Source organism: Hesperophylax consimilis, chromosome 13, assembly GCF_061612785.1.
Source record: "Hesperophylax consimilis isolate HC1 chromosome 13, BYU_Hcon_1.0, whole genome shotgun sequence".
NCBI classification, from domain to species: domain Eukaryota; kingdom Metazoa; phylum Arthropoda; class Insecta; order Trichoptera; family Limnephilidae; genus Hesperophylax; species Hesperophylax consimilis.
The window spans coordinates 4,665,680-4,686,742 of record NC_142848.1 but is presented as its reverse complement, the minus strand read 5'-3'; the positions used below and the strand labels follow the sequence as shown (position 1 = coordinate 4,686,742).

Genomic DNA, 21,063 nt, shown 5'->3' with positions numbered 1-21,063 from the left:
GGAGATTACACGCTATGTAATTAACTTTCGAATAAACACCGTTTACCAACATGAAAAATAACAAAATCAAAAATTTAAAGAAAGGAAACACAAATTTCAAAAAAAAAGAATCATTAAGTAAATGCTAATTAAAATAAAATTTATATTGGTGCTTGCTTTATCGCTTGTCTGAATCATTCTTCACACCACGGATTCCAATTTTGAAAATGAAATTTAAATTCAAATCAAATTTTCGCGAAAGAATAATTCACCCAGGAATAACTAACGCACATTATCACAGACAACCGACTTTTGTATGTTTGATGATAACAGAAAAAAAACAGTACTAACTCCATAACTGAGTTTATGCGAAATTCATTTCAATTCAAATGCACATTTTCACATTAAATATAACAAATATATAAAATATAATATTACAGAATTAAACATAATCCAGCACTTCGTTGAATCCTACAAATTAGAATAGCGTTGGTAATGTAGTTTTGGTGTTTTGTCTTATGTGTAGTATTGTTCTAATTTCTATTTTCTTTTATTTTACTCTTACGTTTTACTAATATTGTTTCATATTTAGTTTTTTTTAAATTATTTATTTAATATAGATATAAGTGGGTACAGTGGTATTATATAAATTACATATCGCTACAAAATATATTTATAATCGCAATCTCACCAAAGAAGAAACTGATAATAAATATAAAGAAAGGGAAAGATGGGCAATTATTTATTTTATTATTCCTGACAAGTAAAACTTCAGTTCGAATTTTAGTTATTTTTTAATGTATTATCATTATACTTGTAATCACAATTTTACATTTGTGTATTCATAGATCTATTTTGTACCTACTTTTTAAGGGATTACATCTATCTACTGTTATAATATTACCTATATAATACAGATATTCTCCTACGTACACTGTATCATGTATCATTTTTATGTAAAATCCTTTTTAGGCGTAAAAATAAATAAATAATTGTAATTGATTTCTTAACCACTTACCTGGAAAGTTAATTTCCTTGGAGGGGTGGATGATTTGTCCGTTAAGGGGAAGAAATACCATCGGAACCTTACTGGCCCCATCACCACTGCCAAACTCTGCCACCGGACACTCTGTTGACATAAAGCAAAATAATAATAATGATTGGATCATTTGTATAGCGCCGTTTTCGTGAGAAAATCACCTCAATAGCATTTAATTACTTTATGAACATATAACTCCGAGGCCTAGTGGCAAAACGATTCTTTATATATCCTAGGGATACCGTACCCAGGGTACAAACAAATAAATTTCGTGTACTTTTTATGGTACATAAAACTTTCAATTTTCTTGGAACACTTAACGATGGCACTATAAATTTAGGATGACAACCGTGCTTAAAGATTCTCATAATACGCATGCGCGAAGTCATTGCTCTATGGAATAAATATTGTTGCCAAATTTAAAATACATGGTTAAAGATATTTTTTATTAGTACCAACTCGAATATAAACGTTTACAGTATTTATACAATGTGTAATAAAAACACAGTTTAAAAGATGTGAAGTAGTTTTCCTTTAGTAAATCTAAAACTCTTTATGTTTTAATCTATTTTTTTCTCTTTTTATTTTCTTTTCTTCTCTTTAGTTGTAGAAAATATGTATGTCAATTTATGTAAATTTTGCCTTCCCCAAGGGAATTTCTCCTAGCTGGACAGACAAAACGTTTTACAAATGTATATTTACCTGTACTAAATAAAATTAAATAATAAATTTAAAATATACCAAGTGAGAAAAATAAATGGGTTTGCAATTTCAGACCACTCCGATAGGATCAATCAAAATAGCTAAAGTCGCAAATTTGTTTCAGTGTTATTTTACTAGGGCGATACTAACAGCATCACCTATTTTGATATTACCGCGACTACCATAGCGATATTATGACTATACATACTCAGTAGAGACCAATATTATTGTTGGACAACAACATCTTCCCTCTTCAAATCACGTTATAATTATTGAAAATAACTTTACAAAGGAAACCGCGAACGGTTATTTATACAAATTTTAACAAAAATATACGTAGAACACGCACATTAAGAAAGTAAACAAACACCTCAATAATTGATCAATAACATATGAATGTACGATTATCACATTAAAAACATTAACATACACCTCCAAAATAGTTATTTCAATATCGATGTTTGCTCGACAGCGTCTAAATACATGCTTGGAGTAAATATTATCACTACGATATGGAGCGCGTGGATAATCTATTTGCATAAAACCAAAATAAATATTAGAAAATATCGGAGAAAGGTAATTACTTCTTACCTCATCAGAGTTACCTCATATAGAACGATTTCAAGACAAATTTCTTAGGTACATAAATTTTAAACTCAAAATTACAATAAGACATCTGCCCTGATGACGGACACTGCAATGCTGTCCGAAACGTTGGCTAAAGAAGGAGTTAGCGCAACACGGCATAATACCCCAAAAACAAATAACAAAAATTAATAGTGTCAGTTTTATGAATCAATTGCATCTAAAATAACACTGTCTGGATTATTAGAATTAGAATTATTTCAGACTGGTTGTGTTACACAGTCATTAACAACTCAATTGACAGCCCTGCCATGGTCGCCACTATTAAATTCTATGTGCTGACTCGAAACACAAGACAAAATGTAACATTATTCTTCAATATAGACATAAACAATCAGTGGCTAAGTTGACATCGCGTTTGGATCCCACGAACGCTTTGCGTGTTCAGTTCCTAAGACAACATAACCTAACCTAACCAATAAGATGCATGATCTGGACAACAAGTTTGGGGGCAATATATGTATTTATTTATGTATTCTGTGCCCATACATATATTAATAATAGTTTAGTACAACAGTAATCAAGAAATGAAAGTTTTCTATTAGTTAGTCAGATATTCTTATACATTGTACTTAGATTAGTTATTAATATTATTGAGGTATGTTACTATAGTCTTCTTGTTACTATATTCCGTGCAATTAAACACATCTACAATTTCTGCGAAATTATTTCTAACTGCATGTAATCTAGGTACAATAATGACTCAGTCCTGATATTGTTATTGTAATTAAAAATAATATAATTTGGTATGTTGTAGGTGATTAGGCTCAATAAATCACGGATGTCTATAATTTCACTAAAAATTTTAAAAATAAAAGACAAGTCGGAAATGAGTCTTCTTTCTCTGAAAGATTTAATTTTAATTGTTTCATCGAGTGGTTGTAAGTTATAGTTTCTCTTTGTACTAACAATTTTGCAGACCGGGTGTGAAATAGTGGTAAAATTAATATTTAATTGAATTACAATAGTTCGTTATTACAATTAACTAACCGTAACGCTAAATAAAACAGAATGGAAAATATGCGACAAATTTTCTAAATAATTAAACCAATTATTGAACTTGGTCGTTCATTTATTCAGTTATCCACAACAATCAGATGAAGATGATAACAGAACGGTAATTTTCAATAAACAATTTACATCCGAACTTGAATCTACGTACTGCCTAAATTCGTCACAGAGTTTTTGAATAAATTCTGAATAAGATATTAACTCCTTCGACCAAATAGATGATTAACTCTTATGAATAGACGTGACTAACTCAATGACCCCTATCACGGTCTTCACAATATTTCCAATAATGATCATTCATTAATCAATGCGTTTGGTGCAGGATACTTAGCTTTGATTAAAGATGATCGTGTATCTATCATAAATCATTTTCTCTTCCAACACCGTTTTGATTGATCTTCCCGCACATGGTTGGCTAAGTATCATTCTCATCGTGTCATTAATAGTGGTTAATGAAAAATAAAAACTCTTAACTGTGAAAAGGACTAAATAATACAAATACTTACTTAGTATTTCTTAACTTTACCTAACCCAACCTAACATAAATTATTGATTTATTTGTTTGTTGTGAAAAACAGTGAACCCAATTACATCGTCATGATATAATGTCAACTTGCAATTGCCTTTGTAATCTATCATAATAAATCATTACGAAAAATCTCTTAATTTACTAAAAGATTCAATCAGGAAACCTATTCATTCATTCGTTAAAGGCCTGTTAACCGGGGTTTTTAACCGGATTACAAATAATTTGAAGAGATTCTTAATAAATTAGCAATACTCATGTTTTGCGGCATGGGTACTTAAGTACCTACCTACTTACAAATCTTATGCTCAAACTTTGGTTTTGACTTATTAAATAAAAGAAATTAGAATTATTTTGGATGCGAGGTCTCCTGTACGCAGAACTACTAGTTTTCTACACTATTTAATTGTTTTTTAAACAGTATTCACTATGTTCTAATTGTTGCTCGTTTTATAGGAATAAACAATTATTAAATACAATTTCACCAAAAGTCTAAAAGTATTGCACAGGTTGTTCAAAATTATTATACATGTTGTCCAAAAGTATTATACAGGGTTCCTCTAAAATTATTATTTGAGCTTCGAAATATTTCTATTGTGTTCCGGGAGTGTGATTGATTTTATGAGTATGTGTTTATTGTTGTTGTACTTTATCAAGTACCCATTTCATATAATATTGCCAGCTCTGTCTTTGAACAATTTACATGAATGAACTAGCTCTGTACCTATTATTACTTATCTAATAAGTTAAATTATTTTTAATTATTAATCTTATGTTTTCTACGTTTAATAACTATTATATTATTTAATTTTTTTTTTTTAAGTTTGTAATTACCTTTCATATTTTATTAGTTATATTATATTATTTGAATTTATCAACTATGGTTTATAATTATTTGTTAATTATTTTGTACCTTAATTGATGAAATTTTACACCTGTGATGAAAGGCTTTAAATCACAGTGAAAAAAAAAACAGATAAACCATAGCTGCAAAAAAATATGCAAATTATTTATGAAAACGGACATGCTAACGACATCTGGCGGAGAAAGAATTGATCCAGCTTGCTTGCAGTAGACACCTGTAATAGTTGGAATTAAATCAAGGTTCCGGGACGAAAGCAGAGAGGTCGTAAAATCGTCTAGCACGAGAAAGAAACCCCCTTTTCTAGGCCTAAAAATAAATATTGAATTTTGTCAACCAATAGATCTGAACAAAGAGCTATAAAATTTTGAGTAACCAATCAGTGAACGGAGGGGCGTGTGTCTACGAAAGACAAAGGAATGAACTATGGACCCGACATTAAAATAGATAATTAACGACATTTCGATTCCCACAGAAATTAGAGGTGAACGCACTTTAGGGTAAGCATCGACTTTCAAGGTGACAAACTCCTGGGAATGTTTACAATAACTGAGAAATTTAGGAGGTAGCGAACCATTGTAATCGAGTGCTTTGAAGTTTTCATGTTGGAAAAACACACACACGAAAATGCAATGAAAAAAATTATAAACGTGATAGTATAAAAAAGGACGGGAGAAGCGAAGGAAAGTTACTGGCGGAATTTTCAACTGTAGTGCAATTATTTATGATAGAAGTAGGGTGTCGAGTTCGAAAAAATCGTACTAAAGAGAGGTGAGAGTTTTGGAAACAATGGAAATTAATCGTTATCAATTTAAGATGAAACGGACATATTGGTAAATCAATTTTGAATGAAAATCTCGCAAAAAAATAGACATTTTAGAAAAGTGCGGCGACCGAATGGAAGGATAATACAGAGATTTTTGAACTGCTACAAAGGTCCTAGGGACATGAAAATTGAGTATCAGAATAAGACAGTAAAACTAAACATATAGCGATAGATTAGATTCAGGAAAAGTAGACATTTTACATAATTATTAGGTTAGATAGATATTAGAGCTACACAAGATTACAGAGGGATCAAAACAAGATAAAAGGTTGACGGTCTCATGTGTATTTTGGAATATAAACAATCGAAATCCGAACATGATTTTTATTTACGTTAAGGTAATAAACGATTGGAGAGACGATTAATTTTAACGTGGACCTTATGGAATGTTTATTTAAAGCGAAAGAGATTAAAACTAATGGCTCTAAAATTAAACTAAATTTACGGCCGTAGTACATAAAATCTGAGACGTAAACATATGTCCAGACGTATAATTTATGTGAAATCTTGTAAGTGAGGGATGGAGAATGGGCGGAGATTGGGTCAGACAATAAAAGTGACAGATATCCCAGAGTCAAATTAGGTATATCTCTCATAGAAGTGTGGAAAATTATATATTAATTAATAATAGATGAAGTATGAAATTTTCCTGGAGACCACACACATCGGGAAAAGTGGAGAAAAGATAAAAGAAAGGGTAAAGAACGGAGATAAAGAATAATCCAAGTGGAGAAAAGTGATACAATTCAAATTTATCCGTGAAATAAATAAATACGACTTGGAAAATAATTAATTATAGAGTTATGAGAAATAACATAAGAATAAAGAAGACATTGTGCAAGAAAACGTCGCGGATAAAAGAAAATCCAAAAAGATAAGGAAAAACTCAAATCTGCGACATAAAGATAGAAAGTACGGGTGGAAATGGAAAAGCTCATATAAGTGACAATAAAATTAAGTAGAATTTAAACAAATCGAAATTCAAAAATGCGTAGTAAAGATTTCGACATGGATTTAAACAATTTTCGCACGAGATGCATGAAATTGAGATCTATATATATGTTATTGAGGATGGACCTATCGCGAATTGAGAAAAAAAAGGAACGCAAAATCATGAGATTTTAACTACATTTTGTATGAACGGAGGACAAAGGAAGCTTGGGCGACTAACGCGGACTTACCCGATTCGGACCCTATCGATTTAGAGTTGTGAGATGGAAATTGACCACCGCCCAGAGCCGGAAAGCAGAACATCTTATGGAAGCACAATCGATATTGATGGCAGGGATGTTCGGATTTGCGAGTTGGTAAAAGATGGAATCGATCATCAGAGGAAATTCAGATACGTCTTTTGGAATCTGAGAAGGGTATAAAATATAGGTACACACCAGTTTTGGGACAGTCAGTCGAGATTTTGAAAACGGAGTTTACGTCGCAGTACTACGTCTATTGGTAAAATTCTAGTGAAATAATCTAAGTGTTAAATTTTGAAAAAGTCTAAGTTTAAATTCTGAACAAGTCCCTGGACTTAGGAAGTTTTGTGAAAAGTTAAAAATTTTAAATTCAGTTTAAATTCCTTTGAAAATCCCATCAGTGAAGTTTTGTTGAGTCAGTTTAATTTGGTTAAACAGTGAAAATAAATATAATTTAAACTCAGTGCTTAAAAAGTGTTTAGTGAAGTGCAAAAAAGTGATTACTGAATTAAAAATTAAATCAAAATTTAAAAATAATTATTTCATTCAAAGTGAAGTTTAAAATTCGATTGAGAGTTTTGTCGTTCATTTAGAGTGGATGTGCTCGTGAATTGAAATTTAAAAATAGATTATAATTTAACATCAATTTGAAAGAAAATAAAATAATAATAGTAATAAACATTTACATCTTAGTTTAAAATAAACACAATTTAAACAGTTCGAAAAAGAAATAACAACAAATGCACAAACCTTTGTTCTAAAAGTAAAAGTTCGAAAAAAATCTAATTTATTAAGAATCGAGTTAATTAAAAGGTTGCGCAATTCGGAAAAATTTTCGTATAAATTTATATAAAAGAAATTTAGAATCAATAAATTGATCGATTAAAACCCATCGTGCGCATAGCGACCGTGTTAAAAGTGTTTGTCGTTCTAATCGGAATTTTAAACATCAAGCCATTATTTCGAAAAAGAATTTGAGATAGCTATCACTCAAAGCCTAAACTAGAAAGGTGTTATTAAATCAACGGGTTTTCTGGATTAGGATTTCGTTCGGAAGAAAAATCAATTATCAGCAAATTTATATGATTCAAGCAAGAATAAAATATTAAATAGGAATAAATAGTCGAAAAGATTTATTTTGAAATTAGTTGGAAAATTCAGTTAATTAGGTAGGATTTTCTTCGGCAAGATTTGTTGTGTGGCACCCAACCGGAAAAATCTTGTAGAGGGTGAGTTTTCCTTTTATAAATGATTTTCAGGCCCAAGGAGTGAGGAGGCACAGCTGATCAATGGTATATCATTTAAATTATTAAAACAACAAAACAAAGAATTACACATTAAAATACGTATATTGTGTATTTGTGTATATATATATAAATATAAAATAATATATTGTATATAAAGAATATATATATGAGTAGTGTAATTATATATATGTATTTTATTTTTTTTTTTTTTTTTTTTTACAGTATTACCGCACAAGAGTCCCAACTGCTCCCGTCTGGAGCCAGTGAGACTATGGCATCCCCAATTGGGGTATGTTGTGAGGCTGAGGGTATTGGGGAGGGGAGGGAGATGGGGAAGAGGAAGGTGGGGAAGTACCTGGCTATTCAGATCTGGTCACCAAACACGGCTAAAGCCATTTCAAGCAACGTTTCAATTCTGAATGGTGGTCTTACACCAGGGCGATACTGAGAGTATCTTCCACTCTGGAACGTGCCGCAAATATACTATATATTATTTTAAATGAATTAATTGTGAAATAACACAAATTAATCAAATAAAATTTATTTGCGCACGCCGGGTTCGAACCCGCGACCTTCGGATCTGTAGTCGAAAGCGTATACCACTAGACCACGCCGGCCGTCATTAATTAATCGAAGCATCGAAATGGTAGCGATTTTTAATACCTACCCGAGGACATATCTATATTATTGAAAAAGAAAATATGTATTTATTAATATTCCAGACTATGTAGAATCATATATTTTATATTTATTTATTAATATATGTACTCTTTTTTTTAACATATTTTGACAATCGAGATATGTGTACTTATATATATATATATATATATATATATATTTATTCTTCAATTAAACTCTAGTAAATTTACTAAATTCGGAAAATGAAAAATAGTTTAACTTCAATAATAATTTTTATTTTAATGTTGTTTTTCTTTTATTTTTTTTAAATGTATAAATTCTTAAATTATAAAATGGGGGCCTCAGCACGGGTAAACAACCCAGTGAGGCCAACATTACTAAATTGAAATATGAAATATTGTAAAAAAAATGTATCAACAATAAAAAAAAAAATAAAAAAAAATAAAGGAATTAAAAATATTTAAATTAACTATGCACAGTGAACGGTGGCATAACTGAATCACAAGGAGAGCGCGAGATATTTTAAAATAAACAATCTCACATCTGGGTTAGTGGGTCAGATGAGATGTTTACATTGTTCAATTTGTTGATAAAACAAAGCATACACTGAAGAATTGGGTCAGTCAACTGCATAGTTTGAAAACGACCTTGGCCATAACTAGATAATTTGTCAGGGTTATAAGGATAATTACCAGGATGTCATTGTACAATATGCAGCGATTTTTGCGTATTCACAAATACCTATCATTCACAAACAACAATTGAAAATCACGGGTTAGCAAGATTTATATCGAAAAATTACATGAAACATTTAAATATCATTGATTAGATAGTCGCATAGATTTTATTAGTTACCTGAAACAGCTGAAAGCTGCGTGCTTACAAATACTTATCATTCACAATCAACAATTGGAAAATCACGGGTTAGTAGGATTATATCGAATAATTATACAAAACATTTGAATGTTATTGATTGGGTGCTCATACAAAACCCCATCAGTTGCCTGAGACATTTGAGAGTCGAGTACTCTCTAATGTGGCAACCAACTACTTGAAACAATTGGAAAATCACGGGATAGGATGAACAAAATTAATGTTGAAACCTGGAGGTAAAATTTAAAACAAATACAGTTCATCAAACAGGAGGCAGTGGTCGCTCCTACAACAAGACCATTAACCAAACCAAATAGAGATGACGATTCTCTTAAATAAAAACGTCAAAACCAAACAAAAAGCCTGGAGTTCGATAGCTCTCCAAAACAAACTATCAATAAGACCTTATTCTACTAGTATTTATTAGTATAACCTTATTCTTACGTATATATTCGGTTACCAATCCTAGAGTTTCGCAGAACTCTTCGTGCGAGATCCGAGCTTGGAATGCGAGGTAGATAGCCTCGTATTGCGAGTTATAAACCTTTCACAAACTGTATGTATACATATATTTATTCGTATGTACTGTTTACTGGAGGATGCGGACCTGCATACAGCTTGCATTTTAGGTCTTCTGGACCACTCTCGCATCTTCTTTTAAACGTGGAATGAGGATTCACGACCCGTAAGTCCACACCAACCGTGAGTATATGATTGTATATAGGACGAAACCGGTTCGCCCTAAGTAAATTGTAGTCCAAGGAGGGGTCGGAATTTGGGGGTATCGGGACTCGAGGGGAAACTTGAAGGCAGTGCATGATGACGTGGAAGGCTTTTTGGGACGCGATAACTTAGGTATCAATCAAAGAGCCGTGTCAAAGGATTGTGCGAATTTCTTGTTGACTCACGATCATCTCGTTTACTTGCAGGAGGATTTGGAGCCAAATTATGCCAGCAAATGGGCTATTCCGAGTTCGTCAAATATGCAATTAACTAATTACATTAACCTACTAAATCAATCTTTACATGTACCTTATAGCAGCAGAATCATAAAGGAGTGGCGCCAAACAGACACAAGAGTTTACCAAAATCAAATTTACTAACAATTAACCATTTGAGTTATATTCAATTACCTGTCCAAATAAACATGTATAATATCTTTTATCAGCGTTTAACTACGATTTTGTTAGGGTGCAGGGAATCAGGATAATTACAATAGGAAAGTTAGCTCATTCAGGGAATTCATTTAAGTCTAGGTTTGCAATGGAAAGGCCAATTAATTTGTGAAACTCAACGCCTCGATCAGAACCAAGGGGGTTACCACAAAAATGAAGGTAATTAAAATCCTATATCATAAATCAAAAAATTACACAACGTTTGATGGAATTTAATTACGATATAAATACGGAAATATTTGCGTTCAAGTTCGTAAATAACGTATTAATTAGTTAAGTACATATGTCTATAAAGATATATAGTACAAGAGAGCTTTAAGTAGCTTTCTGTAGATATCAAAGAAAAGGGTCCAATTTTCATGGAGGCTTATGTGTTGTCGGGGAGGAATTTTCCATCCCTGCGAACACATATGCAAAGCCTTAGAGAAAAAATTAAATATCGGTCATAGCCAAGAGAGAAGAAAATTTTATATTGTTTTAAACAAATAAAAGAATGGCGAAAGAAGAGAGAAATATTACACACCTTATAAACCATTATAACGTCACTCCCCAATTCGATCACGAGAAATAATTTCTCAAATGAGTTGAGAAGTTTTCGTTAAAAAAATAACATATTTTCGCAATAAGCATCGAATTATCTTCATTTATAAATTATTGTACTGTGTTTGTATATTTAATAAAAAAAATTACTTTTGGAGTAATTATTTGGACTTTTATGTTTTATTATGTTATTAAAATAAAAGTCAATACCATGGAAGTTGCCTTTTTGGACAAACTTGTATAGATTAGTTTTTGAGTTATTATGCCATGTTACGTTTTCTTCTTCTTTATCCGACTTTTCAAACAGTATGTTGAAGTGACATCGTTTTGCAAGTGTTAAACTTTCGTTAAACGTATTCAAGTTTAATTTGTAGAACTCCATACTAATTAGTATATGTACATATGTACAGTTAGATAATGCCTTTGGAAGGTGAAACAGCTGTCACGCATAATATAAATAATTACACAGCAGAACTTGTTTATAAACAAACAGTTTATTTTTACAAATTATATAAAAAATATTATGGAAAAAACAAAACTTACTGTTAGTTTTGGCGAAACCAATCATTATTGTCAATTTGTTAGATGGCCGTGAGACTATCAAAATAATGGAAATTTCAATTCAAATGAACTCAATTTATTAATTTTAAAAAGTTTACAAAATTAATAATTTTGTTTTTTTAATAAGAATTATTACATAAATATAGATAGTGGATATATCAACTAAACTAGTATTAAAAGAACTTGCCTTTTAAAGGCAACTTCATTGATACTAAAAATGTAGATATCATAAATGATTCTGTTTAGTAGCAAGATTGATCTGCCCACAGACACGAACATTGGCAAGTTAGTCCTACAGGCCGGGAGGTAGAACAGTCTATGTTGTTGGTGATGGAGATAACCATCGGGAACATAGAAATGAATGCTCTCCATATTAACCGTATTATCAAACCAATCATAAATCAGCCCAAAGAAATGTGTAGCAATGTATTCATCCATACAGCATACCCTCAAAGTTGGGAGGATTGAGTCACGGGTAGTAGCCATACTCATAAATCTCAGGAATTTCTTCTGAACTCTATCCAACATGAGGTAATGCTTTACCTGGTGTGGATTCCATAATTAGGAATTTTTAGCGATACAATAATTTAACTAAAAGAAAGATGAAGAGAAAAGTTGGTGATTTTCTTAATAATCAGGATTCTATACTAATGCGAAAATTAGTTTTAAAAAAATCATCATTTTGTGTTTGGAACCCACGATCTCTCGACCCAATGCTACCAAATATCTATACTATGGGATTCGTGAGAGAAAATATTTTTTAGGCACATTTAGTGACTACATCGAGAAGGCTAGATATTCACTACTTATTTTAAGTCCGTTAATTTAATTTATCAATGTTTCTCACGACAGCCATAAAACAATCAATACCACAATGCTGACGGCTGACAGCTGAGAGCGAATGGACAAAAAATCAATGAGTATGTGTTATTAGATATTTTCTCGGCTAAATTGTTTATTTTCATTAAATAACTACAATTGACGATCTCTAACTCGCAAAGGTCATGGGTTCAAACCATGGCGTTGTGCAAAATGCTTTAAAAATGTACACGGTGTTCGGAAACTCGACACGGAGAAAAATGAGTTTTGCTATTTTAAAGAATCTCTTAAAATTAATGGTAATCCGGTTATAAACGGGATTACAGGCAGTTTCCAGATAAACTTTTAGTGAGTTCCTAATATTTCGGAACACGTGTTGATGCACCTGCGTTTGACTCGATAATATATAATGACCAAATGCGAAAATATTAGGATTTTCATGATTAAATATTAGGTATTCCAGTAACGTATATTCCTGTTTTACTAATACTTTATCAGGAAATCTATTAATTCATTATATAAGAGCCTGCAATCCCGTTTTTAACCAGATTACTAATAATTTGAAGAGATTCTTAATAAATTAGTAATACTCATTTTTCAATACCAGTTTCCCGGTTGCATCACATTTGCATTCCATTTTTAATTCCATTTTAGCTCTTTAATGTTTTTTAACATGCGTCAAAGAGTAGAACTAACGGCTCCAAAAAAATTTTTAACCCTTTAATAGCCGAAAAAAAATTGACATACTCAGATAAAAAAAATATCTGTGTGTTTTTTTGTTTTTTTTTGTTTTTTTTTTTTTTTTTGTTTTTGGGGTGTTATGTCGTGTTGCGCTAACTCCTTCTTTAGCCGACGTTTCGGACAGCGTTGCAGTGTCCATCATCAGGGCAGATCCGGTAGATCCGAAGATGTGTAAATTTTAGCTAAACGCAAATAACATGTCTAAAATTCACCACAAGATGGCGCCACTTCCGTTGGCATTTCGCACTTGGATGGGCCCCAGGCTATCATGAATACTGTGCTTTCAGAATTCGCCACAAGATGTCGCCACTTCCGTTGGCATTTCGCACTTGGACGGGCCCAGGCCACAAATAAATAAGCACAAACTCGACAACCAAAATTTACACATCTTCGGATCTACCGGATCTGCCCTGATGATGGACACTGCAACGCTGTCCGAAACGTCGGCTAAAGAAGGAGTTAGCGCAACACGGCATAACACCCCAAAAACAAACAACAAAAATGCTTTTGGCCGTGAGAATCTAAAAACTTATCTGTGTGTTGTCGATTATTTATATTATATATTATTATAGCTTTTACTACGAGTTTCCAGATACCGTGTATTTGAAACACGTTCCAGGATGTAAGGTAATATCACTATCGCCCAAAAAATGGCTTAGAAAACATATTTTTAAATGTGCCATTTTTATGAATCATCTCTATGCTAGATGCAAGCAAAGCTTCAGTGTGAGTACTGTGTTGGTCTTAACTCTGCTTACGATACCTTTGAGTCATAGTCTATTCAAAATGTACCTACTTTCGAAAGAAAGTACGAATATTTGTAAGTAAAAAATTTAATTTGAATGAGCAATTCATTGAGAAGAAAACGAGACCATTTTAAACCGGCATATGTTTCGAATACTGACCTCAACCACTTTCAGGCCAGAACACAGGTAGATACTTACTTATATAAATTATATTATTAATTACTTCTTCATCAGCTGATGTTTTTAGGCGAAAGTGTTGGAATTGCTTTTATATCCATTCCCATCATATTTGACCATACATACGCCGTTGGCGCTAACAAAAAGTCCAAAGAAGCGAAGTTAGCAGTCCACAACGGAGTGCTGGTACCTACCTTGATGTATGGAAGTGAGGCATGGAACTGGCAAAGAAAGGATGAAAGTAGATTAAATGCTGTTGAAATGAGATCCCTGAGGCGTATGTGTGGTAAAACCATGTTTGATCGTGTGAGGAATGTGGAGATCCACAAAGAGTGCAAGGCTGATCTAAGCGTAATGAGTAAGATTAAGAAAGGGACGCTTAGATGGTTTGGGCATGTAGAGCGAATGAGCGAATATAGGAGTGTAAGGAGGATATATGATGCAAATGCGAATGGTAGCAGAAGTCGGGGACGCCCGAGGAAGACATACATGTCAAGAATAATAGAAGAGTATGTATGAGATGATGTATGAATGTGAAGGCAAGAAGTGTGTGCCAAGACCGAGTTGTTTGGCGGTCGGCCCCCTCTGCCTACCCTTGCGGAGAAACGGCGTGATGGTTAGTTAGTTAGTTAGTTAGTTATAACGAGCTTGAATGGATACGGTATACATTTAAAAATAAAATACAACACAAAATGCGTATCTTGCCCATTTTGTGCAATTGATTATTATCATCTGACAAAGGTACTGAATTATTGTATACTACAGAAATAAATCGTGTAAATTAACCTGGGAAACTCACTTTTATATTAGGTCGTAAAGAAGCTGAAATCTTAAAAATAAATGTTTGCCTTGAATTAATAAAATATTATAATATTTCACTTTATTTTGCACTCTATGTTTTATCGTTTCTTTTTCCCGTATGGTCTTAATAGTATTTTAACAATGTAAGTGTGTCTCACTGGTGAACATATTAAACTCCGTATTATTTGTACTATAGTAAGTTTGCCAGGGCCGCTGCATCCCCACCTGTAATGTGATTGACGCACTAGGGCGGCTGAACCAAGAGGGGTCTCGCGAATTTGTGTGAGGTATCCGGCCGCCACTTGATTACGAACTCTGAGCGATAGAAATTCTGCAGTATGTTCAGAAATAATTCATTTATTTAATCGAATGCGTAGATGCATGAATGAGATTCCAGATGTTCCAAGCTTTAAAGATCTTGCGGTAATAGTATATAATCACTATATGGGGTAGTTTTTATTACCAAAACGGAGCTTTTAAAATCATCTAATTTAATTCAGGCATTTTCTTTCTTATGAAAGGTTGTGAAACTATTACAAAACAAATATTATTATTTTTATTTATTTATTTTAAAAACTTTACAAATATAAGTCCCGATAAACCACTTTTTAGCAGTTTGTCTACGGGTTTTTTAGATTAAAATTCTTATTATAGTGAGTTTACAGTTACATTTTTACAATTATATAAAACAAAAAATTAGAAATTTTAGAGAAATATAGCAAAATAAAATTATGAAAAACATAAATAACAATTTTAAAAGTCTTTAGAATAATATATCATTGTGAGCTAATACAAATCAATTCTCTCATTGAGCCAAGTCTTCAGTAAGTTCAGCAATTGTTTGTTTTGGGCACAGTTTTTAATTTCAGCAGGTAACCATATTAAAACAACTAGGAATCATATAGTTTAACGTTCTTTGTCCATATTTATTTGTATGCTTAGGAACAATAAGTCCTTCATTAAAGTTAAAACTAGTATTATGATTGTGTTCTAGACTGTTTATAAATAAAGGGTTATTTATGTGTTGAAATATAATTTTCTACGACAGAATTGCTCTCATTGAAAGAATTTTGAGTCTCTGATGGAATATTATGCCTTTCTTCGTATAAAATTTTTTCAGCTAATAATTTAACCAATGAATTTTGCACGGATTGAACATGGTCGATATCAATTATAATTATAATTCTAGTGTGAATTACAAAATCTCTAAAACACATCAGTAGATATTTCCTTACGTTGTTAATTACGTTACGACCGATGTCAGGTCTTGATTTATATTTTGATCTCAATCGCAATTCCGTCACACAAGGCTTTATTGTATTTTGAAAATATGTAAAAAATTGATAAAGAATTGGGAAGTCATGAAAATGTTAGATTTTTCGATACCGGCGTGAATTCAAGAAATCACCCCTTGTCTCTGCCGCCCGTGTGCGCCAAAAGCTTTGCATGTAATGATGCGGTGACCCTGTTTGTAATCTTGTTGATCACCCAGTAAACCAGATCTCTTTCCAGCAAGTCAGTTAGTTATCTATTAGGTGCGTGCTTATTAACTGAAGTGACTGCAGAACAAACAATGCGGACGACACTGTTCCCACTTCAAGTTTTCTCAAGTCATCGTTAAATTGAGTCGAAGAGATGTAAAACCCGCTCAGAAAATTTCTGTTGGTTCTGATACATTCACAAAAAGTACTTGTACGATGAATAGTACGATGCAACACATCGTGTAATATTTGGAACCGGGCCGCTAACAATAACACTCCAGGACCCTTGCCTTTCCCCGACACCAGGAAAGACAAGGGTCCTGGGTTCGTGTCCTAGATGTGACCGTATCCTTTTCTGATTTTTCTATTTCAGATTTTCGTTTAGAAATCGCTAATATTTTCTTCAATAATTAAATATTACAATTTGAGGTTTTACTCAATAAAGTTATTCCGAAAAATAAGGTTTAAATTCCCGCTGCCTGTTTTGATTTGTGCCAAAAAAAATTGCAAAAAGTGTGTTTTATTTTATTTCGTGAAGTGTAGTCTTTTCTACAGAAATTAACTTGCCATATTGTACAATAAAAATATAACCGAAATGGGGTTCGTAAGTAGAATATTTTTAACTTTTAGGCAGTTTTTATAGGCGTGATATTTTTTGTTTTCTGAGCTTATAAAAAAACTTGATAATTTCAAAGGTCAAGATGTGTTCTGCTCGCAGTATTTAATTAAAGCACCTAAAATCTTTTTAAGCCATCAAATTATTTTAGATTTTTTTAATGTATTTACCCAATGTTCTTTGCCAAAGGATATTTTAATCCATTTTGAGTGTTCGTTAAACAAAACGATCACCATTTTCTTCAAATTTACGTTATCCGTGGTTTGTACGTAAATTTGCATGTTATACTGATTCCAACATACTACCTAAGAATACATAGTCAGCCTTCATAACCACTAAAGTACTAAGCTCGTTACAATAATTATATGATGATATGTTTCAAGTCGGTATATCTATCACGTGCATCAGTGTGAAATGACGTGCTGATGCACTCTGCTGTAAAATTGCATCCACTTACTATCGCATCACGTAATGCGAAGAATACCGACAATTTCACACCTACGTTCACAAATTTCTTTTTATCTTACGACTTTTCTATCTCTATTACTAATGACATTTTAAAATGTCATGAACACTCAATTTACTACAAAATGTTTATGTTCAAATTAAAAGTAACTCCTGTCAAACACGTTTTGTTTGCATTCAGAATTTCATAATTTACGGTGTCCGGGATCGGGAAATCTGTGAATCTGCGTCACGTAGAGAACCCAACAAAACTTCTTTTTTTTCGAAGTAAGCCTTTCGATTTGGATTTTATTTCTATTTTTTTAGGCAAAAGCCTATTTTTTAGTTAAAAAAATAGGCTTTTGATGCCAGATCTACTCTTCGACGCCATTTAAAACTGATATTAACCCCCTAGTAACCAAGTTTTTTCAGAGTTTTCTTAAAAATTCCAACTTTCAACTCGATTTATTCGAAAACCAAAGCTCAAAAAAAAGTTGTATCACAAAATCGACTCTGTAATGTGTTTGTGAAAGAGGATGTGTGCAACCAAGAAAGAATGCTTTAACAGTTTATACATATAAATGAATGCGTATCTTAATCTCTCTCCTACATTATCTGCTCCCGAATAAATATCTCGATAAAACGTACCCACACACTTAATTACAATACCTCACAGACTCCAAATATGACGTAGATTTGCAAATTTCCTGTTTGTACTGCAAGTTTCCGAACACAGTAAAACTAACAAATAAATTATTTAATTCATTTAAAAAACAAGTACATATCAAATTAAATAATTCAAATTAATTTAACCTAAGAATAACAATAATTTCCCCAAAAGCCTTTTCTAACCCCATCCACAGCAGAATAAAATATCGGATTGTACTGACCGGTGATATCACTGGTGCAGGAGAGCTTGTCCTCGCGGAAGAGCGGCAGGCCAGGGCGGCAACTGCAGGCGCAGGGCCCCGAGGCTCCGGGTGGCCGTGAGCTGAGGGCCGTGCCGCCACTGGTCTCTCCGCAACGCGTCACGCCGCACTCATCTCCTAGAAATTGAGAAATGGCATTTATTGTATTAAAAGTTAAATTGCAGTTTTCATTTAACGCTTTATCATTTTATTAGTCTTCTTGTCAACAGCCAACCAGGACAGACCCATCTCACCCTTATTCCAGCACTTTCTCAGTCTTTCGTTCACCCATTTTCTATTTCTATTTGTAGATATTTTATAAAGAGTAAGAATAGTTAACAATTATTCAAAGAATTCAAAAAGCTATAAGGAATAGTTGAAAATATAGTTCACACTGAAATCTGCCAAATGTCATATTATGGAAAATATTCACAACGTTGTATCCGAGGTAAATAACTAACCTAGAAAGTCTTCGCAGGACATCAAAGTTGGTAAGTCCAGTCCTTATTGACATCCCATTAATATCTAATAGGAATCAATAAATCTCAATCATCATCACTGCGCACAGTAATTCTTCCTACACAAGCTAGATGATCTGAGTCATTTTTAGTTCTTACACGCTGAGGTCATTTGGTGGTATTACCATAGAGACAATGTGATAAATGCACGCTTACATGGGGAAGTTAATGTTGCACCAGAGTCCGAAAGTCAGATAATTTATTTTTGAAATTTTTAGTTCCACTTTTAATCGCTTCTTACAGCACGACGCATAAGGTTGTTTAGTGAGTTTGGTTTTATTTCGGTTCTGAAAAAAATTAGGCTTATTGTTAAGGAATGTAGTAGAGCTCTACTGTAAGATATAGCTACATCCCAGGGTGGAATTAGATCCTATGCTAGCAGTCCGTAGTCACTTGTCTTCAGTTTTTCCACCTTCCCATTTTGCTACAATCTTTATCCACGTAGTTTATCCATCTTTTCTTTAATCTTCCTCTGCATCGCGCCCATTGGTCATAATTTCTAGGTACTCTTAAAAAAAAGTCATGATAAAATAATATGTTGTTATTTAGTTACCTGTGATGAAGAACACATCTCCGCCATCTATCCTGGTGATGTTGAGCACCTGGTCGAGCGCCGCGGGCGCGCTGCGTGCGGGGCACAGAGCGGCCAGCAATACCAGCGCTAGCGCCAGCAGGGGCGGGAGGCGAGCGGCGGCCCCGCTGCCCATCCCCAAGCCCACTCACATCACTGCACTGCGCAAGCTGAGGATGTTATTTAGTTACCTGTGATGAAGAACACATCTCCGCCATCTATCCTGGTGATGTTGAGCACCTGGTCGAGCGCCGCGGGCGCGCTGCGTGCGGGGCACAGAGCGGCCAGCAATACCAGCGCTAGCGCCAGCAGGGGCGGGAGGCGAGCGGCGGCCCCGCTGCCCATCCCCAAGCCCACTCACATCACTGCACTGCGCAAGCTGAGGATGTTATTTAGTTACCTGTGATGAAGAACACATCTCCGCCATCTATCCTGGTGATGTTGAGCACCTGGTCGAGCGCCGCGGGCGCGCTGCGTGCGGGGCACAGAGCGGCCAGCAATACCAGCGCTAGCGCCAGCAGGGGCGGGAGGCGAGCGGCGGCCCCGCTGCCCATCCCCAAGCCCACTCACATCACTGCACTGCGCAAGCTGAGGATGTTATTTAGTTACCTGTGATGAAGAACACATCTCCGCCATCTATCCTGGTGATGTTGAGCACCTGGTCGAGCGCCGCGGGCGCGCTGCGTGCGGGGCACAGAGCGGCCAGCAATACCAGCGCTAGCGCCAGCAGGGGCGGGAGGCGAGCGGCGGCCCCGCTGCCCATCCCCAAGCCCACTCACATCACTGCACTGCGCAAGCTGAGGATGTTATTTAGTTACCTGTGATGAAGAACACATCTCCGCCATCTATCCTGGTGATGTTGAGCACCTGGTCGAGCGCCGCGGGCGCGCTGCGTGCGGGGCACAGAGCGGCCAGCAATACCAGCGCTAGCGCCAGCAGGGGCGGGAGGCGAGCGGCGGCCCCGCTGCCCATCCCCAAGCCCACTCACATCACTGCACTGCGCAAGCTGAGGATGTTATTTAGTTACCTGTGATGAAGAACACATCTCCGCCATCTATCCTGGTGATGTTGAGCACCTGGTCGAGCGCCGCGGGCGCGCTGCGTGCGGGGCACAGAGCGGCCAGCAATACCAGCGCTAGCGCCAGCAGGGGCGGGAGGCGAGCGGCGGCCCCGCTGCCCATCCCCAAGCCCACTCACATCACTGCACTGCGCAAGCTGAGGATTTTATTTAGTTACTTGTGATGAAGAACACATCTCCGCCATCTATCCTGGTGATGTTGAGCACCTGGTCGAGCGCCGCGGGCGCGCTGCGTGCGGGGCACAGAGCGGCCAGCAATACCAGCGCTAGCGCCAGCAGGGGCGGGAGGCGAGCGGCGGCCCCGCTGCCCATCCCCAAGCCCACTCACATCACTGCACTGCGCAA

General features: G+C 34.8%; 1 protein-coding gene across 1 annotated transcript in view; it reads right to left on the bottom strand.

The window, feature by feature from the left end:
• LOC149418341 (uncharacterized) overlaps nt 1-19,776 on the bottom strand; it is a 40,463-nt gene extending 20,687 nt beyond the window's left edge. The window contains exons 1-3 of the mRNA XM_089639099.1: nt 19,623-19,776; nt 18,534-18,689; nt 998-1,108 (exon numbers count right to left, since the gene is read on the bottom strand). Coding sequence (XP_089495225.1) covers nt 998-1,108; nt 18,534-18,689; nt 19,623-19,776 — 421 coding nt within the window. The remainder of the gene's footprint in view (nt 1-997; nt 1,109-18,533; nt 18,690-19,622) is intronic.
• Nucleotides 19,777-21,063: the final 1,287 nt, after the last annotated feature.